General features: G+C 39.5%; 1 protein-coding gene across 1 annotated transcript in view; it reads right to left on the bottom strand.

Annotated features, from left to right (window-relative positions):
- Positions 1-16,608, bottom strand: part of LOC138180572 (cell adhesion molecule Dscam2) — a 163,515-nt gene that overhangs the window by 2,476 nt on the left and 144,431 nt on the right. The window contains exons 19-25 of the mRNA XM_069114569.1: positions 13,672-13,977; positions 10,645-10,941; positions 8,450-8,585; positions 7,852-7,979; positions 5,141-5,569; positions 4,457-4,741; positions 552-838 (exon numbers count right to left, since the gene is read on the bottom strand). Of these exons, the coding sequence (XP_068970670.1) occupies positions 552-838; positions 4,457-4,741; positions 5,141-5,569; positions 7,852-7,979; positions 8,450-8,585; positions 10,645-10,941; positions 13,672-13,977 (1,868 nt within the window). The remainder of the gene's footprint in view (positions 1-551; positions 839-4,456; positions 4,742-5,140; positions 5,570-7,851; positions 7,980-8,449; positions 8,586-10,644; positions 10,942-13,671; positions 13,978-16,608) is intronic.

The raw sequence follows: 16,608 nt of genomic DNA on the forward strand, positions 1-16,608 counted from the left end.
AATGTAAATCGAAGCAACCGCAGCTAAGCGGACACTGTTGTGTACGTATACGATTATTTCACCAGTTTGCAGAACCAGATTCTCTATTGATGTTCGAGGTAAGTAACAAGTTTTCCGACCACACAGAGGCAAGCACATTTACTTGAAAGGAAAGTCTCGCCAGATCTAACGTAAGCTCGGGCACGATACATAAATGGAAGTCGTCTTACATTTATACGCGAGATCGAGTGCAGGCTACTTTGATCTCTCGGGATATCCGCCTACGTGTATACAAGCAATATATCATCGACCTGATCTCTCACGCTCGTACACGAGGATATATCGTTCCACCCTCCCCGATGAAGAGACATTTCTTTCCCGTAACGCGCCAGGTATGCACGGATGTGAGACACGCGCACACAAGAGAAGGATACAGCCTTTTCGATCGATTAAATTACTCCGTGTGTAGGAGCCACGGAAAGTACATCCGTTTGAAAAGGTCTCTTCTCGCCATCTTCGAAACGTTTCTTTATCGAATTTCGTCGACAGTTATTTATGATCGGTACTCGTACCTGATTGCCTTGCAGCATCGTTTCGCTACGTTCGTAGTAGAACGCCTGTCGCATCGGGTTCGCCGACAGGTTTTCCTGCTCGGGCAGATTGAAGGTGGCGTACGGATAAATGTCTTCGGAATATTCGGGTATTCTTTCCAGCGCGCTCACCTCGCGACAGGGTGACTGCTGGCCCGGTTTCCTCACGGTCGCGTAGTATTGTTCCCTCTGCTCCATGTTATGCTTGTTCTCCAGCGCAGCCTGCGTTTGCGAATTCGGATCGTTCGCTCGACCAGATCTTTCCGCTTCTGCAATCATCGCGATTAATTAACACGTTTCTTCGTGATTATCCGTTTACGCCATGCGATGTGACCGATCGAAACATTAGACGGATATCCGCAGGTACACCGATTACGAAAGATTTATTACAAACTTGAAGTGAACAGACCAATTATTGGAATGCTAGTTCGATAAACTAATTTTATTTATTTATGAGAAAAGTGTCTATGCCAGGCAGATGTAGAAGTAATTTATCGAGTGAAATATTTTGTCGATTTGGGAAAAAAAGCAGCCAAGTTTCAGAGTTTTCGTCATTTATGAACGGGAAGGATAGATGAAATGAATGACAGTTCGGTTGATGATTAATGGATGATGGCTTAATTGATAAGCAGTGGGTAATAGTTCAGTTGACGATTAATAGATGATGATTTAGCTGATAATAAATGTATAATAATTCAATTGACGATCAGTGGATGATGGTTTGATCGATTATCATTAAATCGTGCTAAGAAGTGCATACTAAGTCATAATGAAAAAATACTAAAAATGATTATGATATCAAAACTAATAATATTAGGAGAGTACGATTTGATCCAAAAGGAAGACATTCAAAAATTACACCTTTCACAAGTCCGTTTGGTTGCAGAATTGAGAACGTAAGATTGCAATTATATAAAAACTTTGATATTTTTTTGATAGATAAGTTGTCCGAAGAAGTAACTCAACAAGTGAATTAACACATATATCGCATAAACGCTATTGATAAAAGATTTCAAGTGTTAATACATACATGCGAATGTTAGAATAAATCTATACGAAGTACGTCGAACACGTTGTTTTCTGTAATTAACGGGGTAACAAAAATAGAAGAAAAATTGTCAATAGTGTTTACCTGTTATAGGTGATATGACATGTCCAAAGCACAGCGTTTTAGGATACTTCGACAAACCTTTCAAAACGCCCACGTATCAAAGACTTGACGTGGCTCTACCACGCTATCGGAGAGAATTTCAACGCAACGAGGACGGCTTTGGCGGCTTTGAAAATCTACTACCAAAATTTCATCGAATAAAGGACTTCGTCGATTAAGCTTGTAATTATATTTATCTCAAAAGTGCAGTTAAGTCGTACGTTACTCGGAAAGAAATCCCACATATCGATAAGATGCTCATAACAAATAGATTTTTCACTTTATATTCCAAAAGCAATATGTCACGGAATTTTAATTAATATTATACGACTGTATAACATGTTTATTCGTTTTCTTTCACTCGTCCTAGCCTCGTATCCAATATCAGAAATTTTTTACATATCGTCCTTGGAATATAAAGCGACAAATCTATCTGGCTAGAAACTTTTGCACCCCACTGTATAGGGACTTCTATTCCAACATCTTGAAGAAGGTGAGAAAACGAGGCTGTAATACAGTTCTAATACCAAGAAAGAAGTCTGTAATTAGACATAAGTCACTCGGATATAGGTCAAACTGATCAGTAGATTAAAAAAAAAAAAAAAAAAAATCCAACGATCTAGAATAGAATCTTGCGCCACTTTCGAGTCATTGTAAACGTATAGATAATTTCTGCTCATTCCACGCGCGCCAACGAAACGATCGCTTCGCTTTAGCGCCACAACGGCAGGTATAATTGCATGATCCGCGCACGGCTGCCTCGTTCGTCAGGCATTTAATTAATCAAATCGTTCCAGACGAACGTATCAATCCCGGTGATGTTGACACTGCAGTGGTAAGTGGTTGGCCGAATAAAAATGCACGGCACCCGATTGGATCCATTAAGAGGAACGTTGAGACGCGAAAAGAGGGTAGAAACGAAAATCAGGAATCAATTTTCGCCCGTTAACTGGCGATATCTCGTGGCTCGCCATCCCTCAAAGGTGCCCCCACGGTATAGTAATTGGAGCACAATCCTGCGACGTTTAGCTACTCAATAACGACGAGTGGTACGAGTGCGGCGCCAGCACGCCCTTCTGGCTTAATGCAAATTGCCGCCGATGAAATCCTACCCGCGTGCTTCGAGTACCGAGCTATCGATCCCTGCCCTCCGATCGAGTCGTCCTATCCTTTCTTTCGAATTTCCTTTGTGATCGATCTGTATATATATAAATCGAACTAAATATATTAATAAATATAAATTGGGTCGTTGAAAATGATCGTGGCAAAATTTAAGAAGAATTCAAAGTTAACGTATTTTTACAGAATCAGAATTTTTATAATTTAATTTAGCTCAACCAGTGACATTTAAACAGCGATATATTTGGTATATATAGTAAATAATAAAATATATTATCGTTATGCTTTTTAATGGGTAATTTAATTTTATAGCCTGAAAATTCTATATTAAAGTAATTATCGTCGTTTCTAGTTACCAATTCATCATTGATTTGGAAACTTTGATAAAAATTCACTTACTGCTACTATAAATTGAACAGTGTCCGGATACTTATGACTACGTGGTAACTATCTATAGTATACGAGGTAGCGTAACTATCGAACTTTCTATGTAAGATTTTATCGTCGAATTTGAGGAAATCGGAACTCATCAATGGATCAGGTGGATGATTATAATACAGTGTAAGGATATGTACTCTAACAAGTTCTGACAAAGATAATACACATAATGAAAGCGATTACGATATCGTAAAAACTGATGTTGTAAAGAATGGTTTGAATCATTCAAAAGGAACAGATCGAAAAGTTCTCTAAGGACATAATATCGTACAATCGAGAAAGATTTGATACATTTACAAAGACTTTATGCCGGATAAATTATTCGAAGGAATAGTCGAACGATTAAATATATGCACTGTACAAATGTTATTCCAATCACGGTTATCAGTGATCCACGTTGAACTGAACGTGTTACTACGATCGATCCCGACTTTATATGTTTCACAATTTACAATCTAGAATTCGGCTCGATCCTTTGTTAATATAGAAGTAATAATCTTACTTTGATCGACGTAAGACTTCATTGTCGAATCGGAGAAAGTTAAAGCTTACCGATGGATCAGTTGGCGGATAATTGCTATAGCACGATTAAGTTTGAATCGGTGATGGTCCGTGATTGAATGTACAAGGTATAGGATATGTATACCGGGCCGAATTTCGGGCGTGTTATAGACACGAATTCCGTTGTTACTCTGAAATCATGATTTTCGTTTCACGCGTACGCGCATGTTGTACGTTGAAGTATACACACGTGCACGTAACTAGGGTCGTTAATTGAACATCGATTCAATGCTTCTTTGTTTGATAACGCTTGTTTCAATACAACGAAATATACATCTCCCTCCGGTGATTTTAATTATATGTACGGTTATTTGAGCACACGCGATAACGGTAACGCAGAAATGAATTTGAATTTTCAAGCCAAATGGGAATTTCCCCGATCGCTGTCCATAAACGCGTCGCAAAAACGTTCGTCGAACTCTCATGGACACTGCTTCTTGCCGCCGGTTGTATATTTTACGCCTAATTACACACGGACATCGACCAAATTGTTACGATTCATCGTTTAAAGTAAATGTCGACGAACGAATATTTACTTTAAACAAAAAATAAAATTTCGTAGCGAATAACTGTGGATGACAAACGTTAGCGAAAGGTCTATCCGCGAAAAGAGACTTACGTGTTTTCAAGCAAAAGCAAATGCCAGCCACTGCTAGGAATATGGCGAGAAACGAGATCACGGTAGGCGCCAGCACGTGGGCGTCAAAAAACAGCGAGGTCTCTTCGGTTTCCGGCGGATGCTCGTCATGCATTCGATTACTGCCGGTCGGCGATAGCGTGTTGAACAGGTATTCGGCCTGCGTCGAGCCTGCGTTGTTGTACGCGGTGACACGGAGTTCGTATTTGGTACCACTTTCCAGACCCACTATAGGGAATCTCGATTGCGGCGGCACGCTATTCGACACTGCAACAGAATTAGGGTCGTTGTGTGAAACAGACCATAACATGCTGCGGGCTACAAAAAGTTTCCGCAACTATTTCGGATACCAAAACTTTTAAAAAGACTTTTGTTTTTAATAACTGTACTTTTCTTTTATATTAATGGAGAAATTATCATTACCGATCGGTATTAAATAAATAATCAAGAAAGTAAGGTCAGGAAAAAATGAATAGTCAGCGACCAAAAACCATGAACACCTTTTTCCATGATAATTTACCAATTAATTGTATCAGCATTTGTAGCTACTGTATATATGTATACTATATTAGTCCATGTAATTTGCAACTTATAAAATTTTATTAATAACAATAATTCAAACTAAATCAGTTTCTCCATATAATCTTCTACTTCTGTAACGCTTACCGAGCAACCAATCACCAGCAAGTCTCCTATATTCTGCAACGAAATACAACAGAGGACATCCTCCATCTTGCCAGGAGGTCAACTCCAACGTAATGAACGTCTGGTTGGACTTGATCAGCTGATGTTTCGTAGGAGGAATAGGCTTCGTCCCATTTGTCTTCGCTGTCTCGACCTTACTGGCGCTTCCGCTACCAATCCTGTTGAAGGCTGCTAACGTGAACTGGTACCTGGTCCCACACTGTAAACCTTCGAGAAGATGCGTGTTTGCTTTCCTATCCAACATCACTTCCTCCCACTCGGAGAACTCTCGACGATAAGCCAACAAGAATCCTTTGATAGGGGCGCCCCCATTGTCGCCTTGCTTCCACTGCAGTTGAACCGCGTCGGTTGTGGTACCGGTGGCGATCAAAGTCGGTGGAGTTGGCGGCACTGTGCAAAGTTGTTCGATTAAGGCCAGTGGTTTGATCGCTCAAGAACGACTGCTCGATTGATTAATCACGTTAAACTATAAATTGGACAGCCGTAAATAGAGAACGGGAGAGAAGTTGTTTCCCTCGATCTGTTAATCTCTCAACTAGTAGCGTTCATTGAGTCATTCTTGACCTGAATGTCTTCCACCGTCGTTAACAAATTTCTGAAGTTTTAAGGAAAAATGAAATAATCGTTGTCGATAATCGCCAATAATACGCTATTGATAATCGTACTTGATAGTAATTTTTCACTTCATTTTTTCGTTACAGATTTTTGGTGAAATATCAAGAATCACTTGGTTTGTTCAAACTTGAGCGAGATACTCTACCGCAACAGAGTTAGCTAGAGAAGACGAGACAACCCCAATCTCTTGGGCTATGTTTTAATGCGGCATTTCATTTCTATTGGAAATAATTTATTTCAATTCCATTTATTCGAATGAAATTTTAGTTAATGCTCGATTAACTGGATTCCTGCCGATCGAATCTCTTTCACTTGTTTGAACACGGACTTTTATTATGTGGGAATAAAAATAATGACATTGATAAACTGCTATCGTATGAATTTTAATTATATTATTTGTCCCATGACAAATTCAGATAAACGAAATTATACTGTTATTCACATTTAGAAAAATTAGAATTTAAAATTGATTTATTTTGACCAATTTTTTATTTCATCGTTATCGAAATTTCTAGGCAAACAACGACCCACTTTACAAGTAACGAATCTTCGAAGAAACTTGAAAAGAATTTGTAATTCATAAGAACCAACTGTTCAACAAATTCCAAAGCAAAGTCTCTAGGTGCGATCTATTCTTGCTGAGCTTGAGATACAGCCACCATAGTCCCCGACAGGAAACGAAATCAGAAAACTCGGTGCACGTCGCGTGTAACATATTTGCCTAGTTTTTCCCGAAATCCGTTCTCACGTACGACCGCGAGAATTCGAACGACGTGGAGATTGTATCGTCGTCGTCGCGTTCCACGTTCGTCCCGTGTAACTAAGTGTCTTTGGTAAACGTATTCGTCGTACACTACTTACCATAACTATCAGGTCACTTTGTTTAGTATTTTGTAATATAAGGTATATACAGAGTGGTTGGTAACTGATGGTACAAGCGTAAAGGGGGTGATTCTAGGCGAAGAAAGAAGTCGAAGATATAGAATAAAAATTTTGTTTTCTAATTTTTTTTTTTTAATTTTTCCATCGAGACAACGATCTACAGTGAGATCCGTACCGAGTGAAAATTCAAAGTCAATTTTCTCGAAAACAAAGCCTCGAAGGAAAAATTTTTATTCTATATTTTCGACTTCTTTTTTCGCGTAGAATCACCCCCTTTCCGCTTGTACCACCAGTTACCAACCACCCTGTATAATACAAGTAACAAAACGAAATATCTTTGCTTATTATTCATTGGGAGAAAGTAAACAATTTTACTTTATTTAGTATATCATATCGTAAGGTATATATGACGCGAGTGAAATAATAAATTTGCAATAAAACAGTAATGAGAGAGAGAAAGATATGCAATTTATATGAAATTTTAATAGGTGTTTTAATACTTATAGTTGTTGGTGTATCTTCTCGAGCGTGTTCGAAATACGTATTTTATTCGACGCCAAATAATTGCATAGCCATCGAAACGTAAAACAGTTCGATGTAACTTTTAACGAACTCTCCTCTTCCCATTAACGGCGAGCTTTTCCAGGATAACTACGACCAATTCCCGTTCATTGCCATGATAATACGCGCGACGCAAGCGAAACAAACGAAGGTTACCCAGGACGCGACGTCGATTTGCGTTTTCGACGCGACGTCGACTCGCGTTTCCAATGCGACCCGTTGACCCGATTCGTTTCGCCATAGTGGTTATCTGCCTGGTATTATCCCCTTCTCGCCGAAACAATGTTACAAACAACACGCGGTAAACCCTTTACTTTAGTTGTAAATCGCCGATGGAAGAATCCTAAACCAAACGAAAGGGATACCACGAAGGAGGAATTTTTACGTTGTGGTTTAAAAAGATAAGTTTTCATATAATAAGGGTTGGAAGGATTATCTTAAATACAATAGAACCTCAGTTTCGAATGAGCGGGAATAAAAGGATTGCCTCACGTTTCTCATCGTAGATACAATAACAACGTCGTGATAAAGCGATTACTGCAAAATGACATTAAAGGACGAAGAATCTGGATCACCGGGATGATTTTTTCTCCCAAGCGACTCGTTCCACATACCTTGCACTTGCAGCGTGTACACGATTTCGTCGGAGCCAAGAGGATTCTTCACGTGGCAGGAATAGTTTCCCTCGTGCGTCCTCTGCACGTTCCTCAGTGTTAATGTGTTGTCCGAACCGATGTCTGATCTGTCATGGAAACATCACGATCTTATATATTTGCATACATTGTAGCGTCTCAAGTGTCGTAATTCGTGGGCAAATTTCCTGAGATGAATTTATAATCACGAATTTATTATTATTTACTATTACGCACGACCGTGACGATAATGTGGAACGCGTTGATTTAATCTTTGTGGCAGTAATCATTAGACAACGTATTTGTGTACCTTTTCTCTGACATTTGTTATCTAAATCATTCGCATCGTGGAGGATTTTTTAGTTCATGAAATTTACCTTTTTTTCCATCGTTCTAAAAATACTTAATAACATAGGTGACATTGATGATCACCGTGACAGTCAACGTGTTAAGTAGTCGTAAACTATTCCAACCGCTCGAAATACTCGCAGAAATTTATTGTTATGTATTGCGTTCAATCTACGAGATAGAACACAATCTATGATACATCTACACGATCTTGTACACGTTTCACACTTACTTCTGCTGCAACTTGATGTCGCCGCGACGCCATTCCACCGTCGGCCGTGGATTACCGACGGCGAGACAGGCCATATTGACGTCCACCCTCCACGGCACCACCAGCGGTACTCCGAACGATATTATAGCTGCTGGAACTAATTAAAAGTCCCGGTTATCCTTGCTCTTCGTTAAACTTCCTCCAGCTATGATCCGTGTTTGAGTTCACTTTCGAAACTTGCCTCGTCTATTCTCCTCTCTCATCGTTTCTCCTTCTCCTTATATTCCTCGAGAGCAAAGAATTTTTAACGGGACATTTGAGAAACGAAACTCGGGCACCGATTTCGGGGAAGATGCTTTCAATTATTCGAACGAATCGAGCCGGGTTACTTTGATTAAAATACATGATTCCCGGAAGTCCTATATTAGCACAGCCGGAGTCACTTCGATCAACTTCGACCCCACCCAAACTTTGAACCAGTCAAAGTCAAAGTAAAGAATCGTGGGAGTAACATCGATTATACATCCCATGCATATGAAACGAGGCAATGAACAAGTAGTAGAGAAATCCATCGAATATCTTGTTCCAGAAACGAACTTGGTCTATGAAAATTATTATTGGTATGCTATTTTTGGTATGCATTTTTGATTTATTTGAATTACTAAACTACGGCTAAATTGAATTGTAATGGTTTTATTTCTGGAAATCATCCTGGCTATCGCATTATTAGAATATTTAAAATATTTAGAATATTTTGATGCGATTAAGTTAATTTTCGAAGACAAATATACGCAATAAGGAGACTAAAAACGAGTTTATAGTCGTCAAATCCTGCGGAATTACTTTGCTATTGGAAAAATTCTTTACCTTCGTGTTCTTGAGCTTCATAGTATTGTAATTTTAAAATTATTATCGGAATTCGTTAATTATAATGGTTTCGCTTTTCCAATAAGAGAACGTTGAGCCCCGTGTGTCGATGAAAAGTGGGCAAAAAGTAATGAATTTTAACAGGAATTACATTTATCGAAGGAATGTGATTATTCATTCTGTGTTTTATACAACTCTCTTTATTACGAGAAATTTAATGCTTTAAGAACTTGGGGGAACTTAAAATCTACTTGAAGGAATTTATTGTTGGAAAGAATGGAAAAATTGTGGGGAGAATGATGTTTGGGAGGAAGTTATTGGAAGAAACAGTGAAAACGTTAGTTGATAAAGCGCTAAATTTTTACCTAAATTTCGTTACGAACTTCTCGAACAACTTCATATTACAATCTGATTAAATTGACTTTTGCGAGCCAATATGCAATAATAAAATTGGCCTTTGTAATTGTCAATCCTGTTAGAAGTACTTTATTATTTGACTAGTTTTTTATCTCCAGACATTTTAATTTCTGAAGTATAAGTTAGATTAGAAAAGTTCCTTTAAGCTGATGGAAAGACTTCCGACGTTAATGATATTTCAATAGTAAATGTATGTAGCAACTGGCAAGATATATTATCGCTATATCTTGTAATAGATAATTTAAGTTCACTGTCTGTTGATCTCATAAAGAGATATATATTTTTTACAGTAAGTGCTACTTCTAATTATTACAGTAACCGGATATTTACAATAGCCATGAAAGATATCGGTACATGTCCTTATTTTCTAATGAAGAATTTCGTTATCGAATTTTTCATCCTATTTGTATTATAGAAAAGTATATAATTATATTAAAGTACCACGAAAAATGACAGGCAATTTAATATACTTGTACCTAATTAATTAGTATCTAAATGTTCTAATAAATACAGTAGCATGCCAATACTTTCTGTAGTCACGGTAAGAACGATACAGCACTTCTGAATCTTAAAAAAGTAGAAGGAGAAGCTCAATGTGAATGAAAAAAGGAGAAAGTGACGATGGAGAGGGTAGAATACAGAAATACAAAGCCAGCATCGTGTGGTTTGTTTCCCGGGGGATTATGGCTCACGAATTTTTCATATAACTTCCACGTTCATTGGCCCCATTTTCCACGTGTTCGCCACGATCGTTCGCGAATCGAGCTGTTCAATTCAATTCCTCCAGGGAATGAAAGAAAGAAGAAGAAGAAGAAGAAGAGAGAGGGAGGGAGGGGGGAGAAAGAGAAATAGCCGAGGGTATGGTTGAAACGAAGAAACGTTTCTTACAGCAGGAAGAGGGAAAGTTTCGCGTTCGTCGTACGATGGCTTACCAGTATTGCTCAACTGAAGTTTGATGACCGGAGTGCTAGGTCCTTGCCCCATTTTGGTCGAGGCCGTAACCCAGGCCTCGTAGGATTCGCGCAGCTTCAACCCAGTCGCCTCGTGGTGCAGGTTCTGCGCAGGCAACGAACTTTTAGTGATCTTCACCTCTTGGCCCTGGTCCAACACCCGAACATAGACGGTGTATTTGGTAAGGATTCCGTTTGGCCGCCGTGGAGGCAGCCAAGATATTACCACTGCGTCTTCGTTACTGATCACAGCTTTCACGCGCTCCGGCGCGTCCGGAACTGAAACAGGAGAACTAGGTGTGACAGCTGTCCCGGATGTGCAGCGGAAGAGATGGACAAGGGAACAGAAAACGTTGCTTACGTCGATGGTCAATCGTGATACGTTTTGAATTCGGGATTGGTAGAGTAAAAAGAATGTGTTGGAGGAGAGTTGTCAATCTTTTTTAGATTGCGTTTCTGTTGAATCGTTGAAATATTGTTGGTAGAGATAAAAGGTCAGTTTTATCGTATATATTCGTTGTATATTGTATCGTATTTATGTACAAATCTTTTAGTGTAACTTAAAGTTTGTTTAAAAAACAATTTTTAATTATTTATATTAAACCATCTATCAGGTAAGTGACGAGTTTCACTACGACAAAATGTTGTCTTGAGACAAGATTCAATCGTCAAGTCATGTTTGCATTTCATTCGCTAATTGGAAGTATATGATAAGACGTGTTGCATCGGAACAAGTGGTAATTTGGAGGAATAATGTCTAGAGAACATGCTGGCTGCTGCAAGACGTTCCAAACAAGATTCATTACGATGTCTTTTGTCGCAGGAGCAGTGTGTGGCCCAGCGTTGTCACTCAGCAATTTCGTAGAACATTCTCCTTTGTCAGCACTTAATCATTGGATCTTGCCTAGAGACGCAATATCTTTCCGTGGTGGAATTCATTATTTGCCTAATAGATGGTTTGCAGTTGTAGGAAGCGACGACAAATACTTTGATCCGACAACTTGTAGCATTTTCTTTTTAAAATAAACTTTGATTCTCACTGAAAAATTTGGATTATTCATTTGTACGCCTAATATTTTAATAATGCATCTATATATAACATTCTGTAATAATATATTTATTTCTTAACACACGAAACAATAATAAAATATATCTCGAATCTCTCGTCATAAGATGACGAACGATTTTAGAATAAAATTTTGTAGCAATTTATTCCCCGAAAAATGATCCTTCTGTAGAATGTACCTATACAGATTTTTGTGACAATGACTATATACGTCTGCCGATAAACTTTGTCGAAAAAGTATCACACAATCCTTTTTAATTATATTCATTAAAGCTCTGCTTTTCTGAAATTCTCTTTATTTATCGATTCATTGGCACGTGATTGTATATCGCCAGCTGTCTGTTGCACGGCTCAAAACGAATCGGTGTTCGGCAACTAACAACGTTTATAAAGGGCCGACGAGTAAATCCATGGGGCCGGGAGGCGGGATTCACTCGCGCCGAGTTTCTGTCATTGACAAACTCTCCCCGGGACTCGGGCGTTTTCTTTGTGATACACGAAATTTCGATTACGTCCCGCGCCTGTGCTTCGTTTGGCGAGGCAGTGCGACGCGACGCGCGTTTATTACGAGTTTCGCGATAACGCGATACAATTATTCGCGACCCATTTCGCGGAATTTCGACGGGCCGGCGCGTACAGTGGTCCGTGTGCAGCTGCGTTTAATGGAAAACCAGCTGCTGTTGAGTTTCCACGTTGTACAAGAACGAGAACAAACTCGGTATAACGTTAACTTCAAAGGCGCGACTAAAGTTTCTGTCATTGACTCTTTTCGTCCACGTTTCTCCATTCTCGTTAAACAGCCACGCCGATTCTCCGGAATTCATGGTTGCAAGTGGCCTCCTTTGTTTCCGGTATAAAGCGAACCGTGCAGCCATCTCACGCGAACGGCGTTTGGCAAGAAATTTTCCAGCTTATGTTACTCGAGTTTAAACTTCTTTTGGGTTAAACGGTAGTGAAATAGCGCACATGAGCCGGGAAGAAGTAAGTCGTTTTACGGAAATACTGCAGAAATTGGAATTTCGAAAGTCTAGCTGCGATTCTATTGTTATTAATATTTTATAAACATAATTCGCGAAATCGAACCGAGAATAAGAATTTGTTTTATGTAACAATGTTATGCTAAATACTGTACTTCACGTATTTTATGTATTCTTGAACATTACGCGCATTCTAAACATTTACTTCTACGTTATTTTAATAAATATGAGGATTTAAATGCTAAACGTATTTGCTGTTCATATAGATTTTCTGACTTTTACATCTATCTCACAGAGTATTTTCTCAAAATTTAGGTGAGGAAATTATACGATTCTTCCATCCAACACGTATGATTCTTCATACATTAATGCTTCTCTCGTAACTTACAGAAATAGCGCTTGCATATTCTTACATCGTTATCTTGTATAAATGCAAATCTACGATTGATTAATCGCTTCATTGGTAATTTGAACATAATCCAGGTATCTTAATATCCATGAATAGCAATGTATACACTTGATTCACCGAAAATCGAAATCCAGATAATCGTATCTGGGATAATCAGCTAATTCAAGAAGCTCAATAATTTTAGTACCTCGACCAATACCGGTACTAGTGTCTGAGAGCTCATTAACGTTTCAATAATCCTAACATCCCGGTTCTAGCCGACTTACATCCACGATCCACCCACTAACCCACCCTCCTAATCTTCCAATCTCAATCCCAAAACGACAAACTGGCCGACAATCTCGTTGATCTATATAGTGATCTATTGAAACGTCAATAGAACGACTGTACTGTAAAGCACCGAGATGAAACCCGCAAGCTATACCGTCGTCGATTCTTCCAATCCTGTTGGAACGTCGCTTCGAAGATTTCCTTCTATTCGTCGATAGTTGACGTTCGTTTGTTTACCACGGGACAAAAGCAAGAAATACGACAGATACAAGTAGCAAATGGTTTACCAGTTTCTTCGGTGGTACAGGAAACCGGACTGCTGGTAACACCTTCGCCAGCCCTGGTGTACGCCAACACCTGGACGGTGTAATTGGTGTAGGGGCTGAGACCATGCAGCACCGTGCTCAGTGCATGGCTGATCTTCGTCTCCCTGCCTGCCTGCTGCTCCAAAACCGCGCTGGCCGCTTCGTACAGCAACTTATAACCCTGCACGACCCCGTGAACTTTGTCGGAAGGCGGTGGTTTCCAGGTCACCTGGATGTTCTGGCCGGTTAGAGCGGCGCACGCCACCGTCTGCGGCGGGGCGCTTGGAACTGCGTCAAATTGTAACCATGAATTCGTTGCAAACCTTCGTATACCATTGTATTACTAGACATGCTCGTTCTATAAATACGCTACACGCGGCGGTTTCTCGTGACTGGTGAAAATTAACCTTCACGCTTGGAAATGCGGATGCGGCGGAGGGAAAACACGAGGGTGGTCGTCGATCGCATCCTCGTTGTCTGTGGAAATTCGAGCAAAGAGGCAGGATGACGGAGTCGCGGGTCTGGTTACTGCCGCGGCAAATGGCGTGACTAGAAGTTTTCAGTTTCGAGAGGAAATTCGAGGACAAAGAGAAGAGGTAAACTGGGTGTCGAGTGGATTGTTTTTGCGCTCCTGATTGCAAGGGTAGAATTCTTCGAGTGCTAACTTCTTGAAGAGAAAGCGAGCAGGAGAAACCGATCGATTTCTTCGAGACAGGGTCGCCGGGCTCGTTATTCGAATGTCGTTGTGTGTATACGATGTGACCGACTGCAGAGGGATTCCTCTGTCTCGTTAAAAGGGTGGGCCACAAGCCGCGATCTTTCTCCACTGGGTCAAATGTCAAAAGCGGAAAAACGACGTGGCATGCGCGTGTACACGACACAAAGCGATATCCACTCTATCCGTGGTTTTCACGGAACGCAAAAGAGTGTTTCTTTTCCGAGGTAGCTCGTTCGATGGCTAGCTGCATCACGGGTTCTATGCAACCGAGAAAAACGAATGGGAATATGGAACGCGACCGCTCCACGTTTCCGGTTGCTCTCGAGGGAACTTACGACGGAGAGAAATTTGTCCTTCGAAATCCAACTGTCAAAACGCTGTTGTTCATCTTTTTTCACGGAGATATGTAGTTTCAGGCGGCTGAATTTCGGGTTATTTCCGACTATCGTTGGATCACGGGTTTGTTGGAAAATGTGGTACGACCGTTTCCTCGAGTGTTGGCAAAGGAAACCGCGCAATTAAGCGCAGCCATTGTTTCGAGCGGAACGAACCTCGGAAGTCGCACGAGTGATGGACAGATTTCATGCATCGTTGCAGTTAGTCGTTGAACTTTAACTCGCGATGAAGGTCTGTTAAACGTTTGGTCGAATGTTTCAAAAACTGAAAGAGGAACTCCACGAGGTCTCGATATTTCTATATTAGATGCTGTTCACAGTATTATTTAAACTAAGTTATTTTGAAAATATTTTGGAAGTAGCTGTGGTCACTGGTTACATAAGGGTTACACAGAGTGTAAAGTATCAAATTAACAGGATTCTACTGGAAAAAATTTCTTGAATATTCAAATAATTAGTGAATCTATAAATTACAAGTTATAGGATAATGGATGATTTGTAATTTATTTTGAAAATGAGTTGTTTAGGTGTTATATGGATCAGATCCTCATAAATTAAATAGAAGGATGAGAATTACAAACATTATTCCTAAAAATTATCATTGAAATTTACGGTTATTTATGCAATCTCCCTCTGACAAACAAAGTATCTTTTTTGAGATGTCGAATATTAATTATGTACTTAGATAATATGAAATTTACAACTTTGCAAAGTACAGTAGATTTTATTGAGAAATATATGATTTACCTGTAATATAATTTATATAAAATTGAGCATTGTTTGATGCTTTTTTGTCTTGCCCATGTCTCGTTTAAGATAGTGTTGCAAGAATTTCAGCATTCTCTTGGCAATAGCACAATAAATATACAGGAAACTCGCGTTATCTTCCGTTACGAATTTAAACTACCAATGAACGTATCATTCATCATTGTCTTCTAGAAGCTTTGAAAACGAAAAACGATGCAGGCAAGAATCTTATAAATTCCAAAAGGATGATATTTTTCAAAAATAACATTAGGAACATCCTATCTCGATTCCAAGAGTGTATCGATTGCAACAATACAGCACTACGATTAGCAAACTTATTCTAATAGGAAGTAAACGCCAAAGTTTTGCTCTTACTAACAAACTTATTCTCATTACCTCAGGGAATTTATTAAACGTAGTAACGTATAACTTACAACTCGTGACTACTAAAATTTCACTAATAATATTAGTTCAATTATACGAGAAATAACGTAGTATCGTAGCAGGAACCCGAGGAAAATAAAAAGGGGAGAAAGCTAACAGGATAACAAAGATAAAGGATTCTGTGAATGCTAATACAATGTGGAGCGACAAGTTTGCTGAAAATATTTCCGTGGCATCGCGAAACACCAGCAAATGGTCCTGCGGAAGTTTCTTAGCGCCAGGGGAGGTATCGCGCGACGAGGGTAGCTTCCGTGACTGTCGTGAACTTAATCGTTTTAAACGACAACGGCTTCCGTTTTTACTTTGCACACGGTATACGATACTTAGAGGGTTGAAACTCAACAAGTTAGAACAACAGGTCAGTGGGGTAAAAAATAAGGGCGTACGTTAATGAGTACTGGCTTGATAGATGTATCGTATATGTAAACTTTTTATATCCAATCCCTCTGTTATTGCGGCTTTACGGGTGTAAACTGCTGCCGCGAAAATTAATTTCATCGTTTCGCGGCAAAGCACGAGTCTTTGGCCTCATCAGCGCTGGAAAACGCGCTGTATTCTGTTGTATATTTATCCGGAAATTGCTGAAGTCCCCGATTATCCTTTATCACGATTCGT

The sequence above is a fragment of the Bombus flavifrons genome, chromosome 6 (assembly GCF_040668555.2).
Source record: "Bombus flavifrons isolate JBK064 chromosome 6, iyBomFlav1_principal, whole genome shotgun sequence".
Lineage (NCBI taxonomy): Eukaryota > Metazoa > Arthropoda > Insecta > Hymenoptera > Apidae > Bombus > Bombus flavifrons.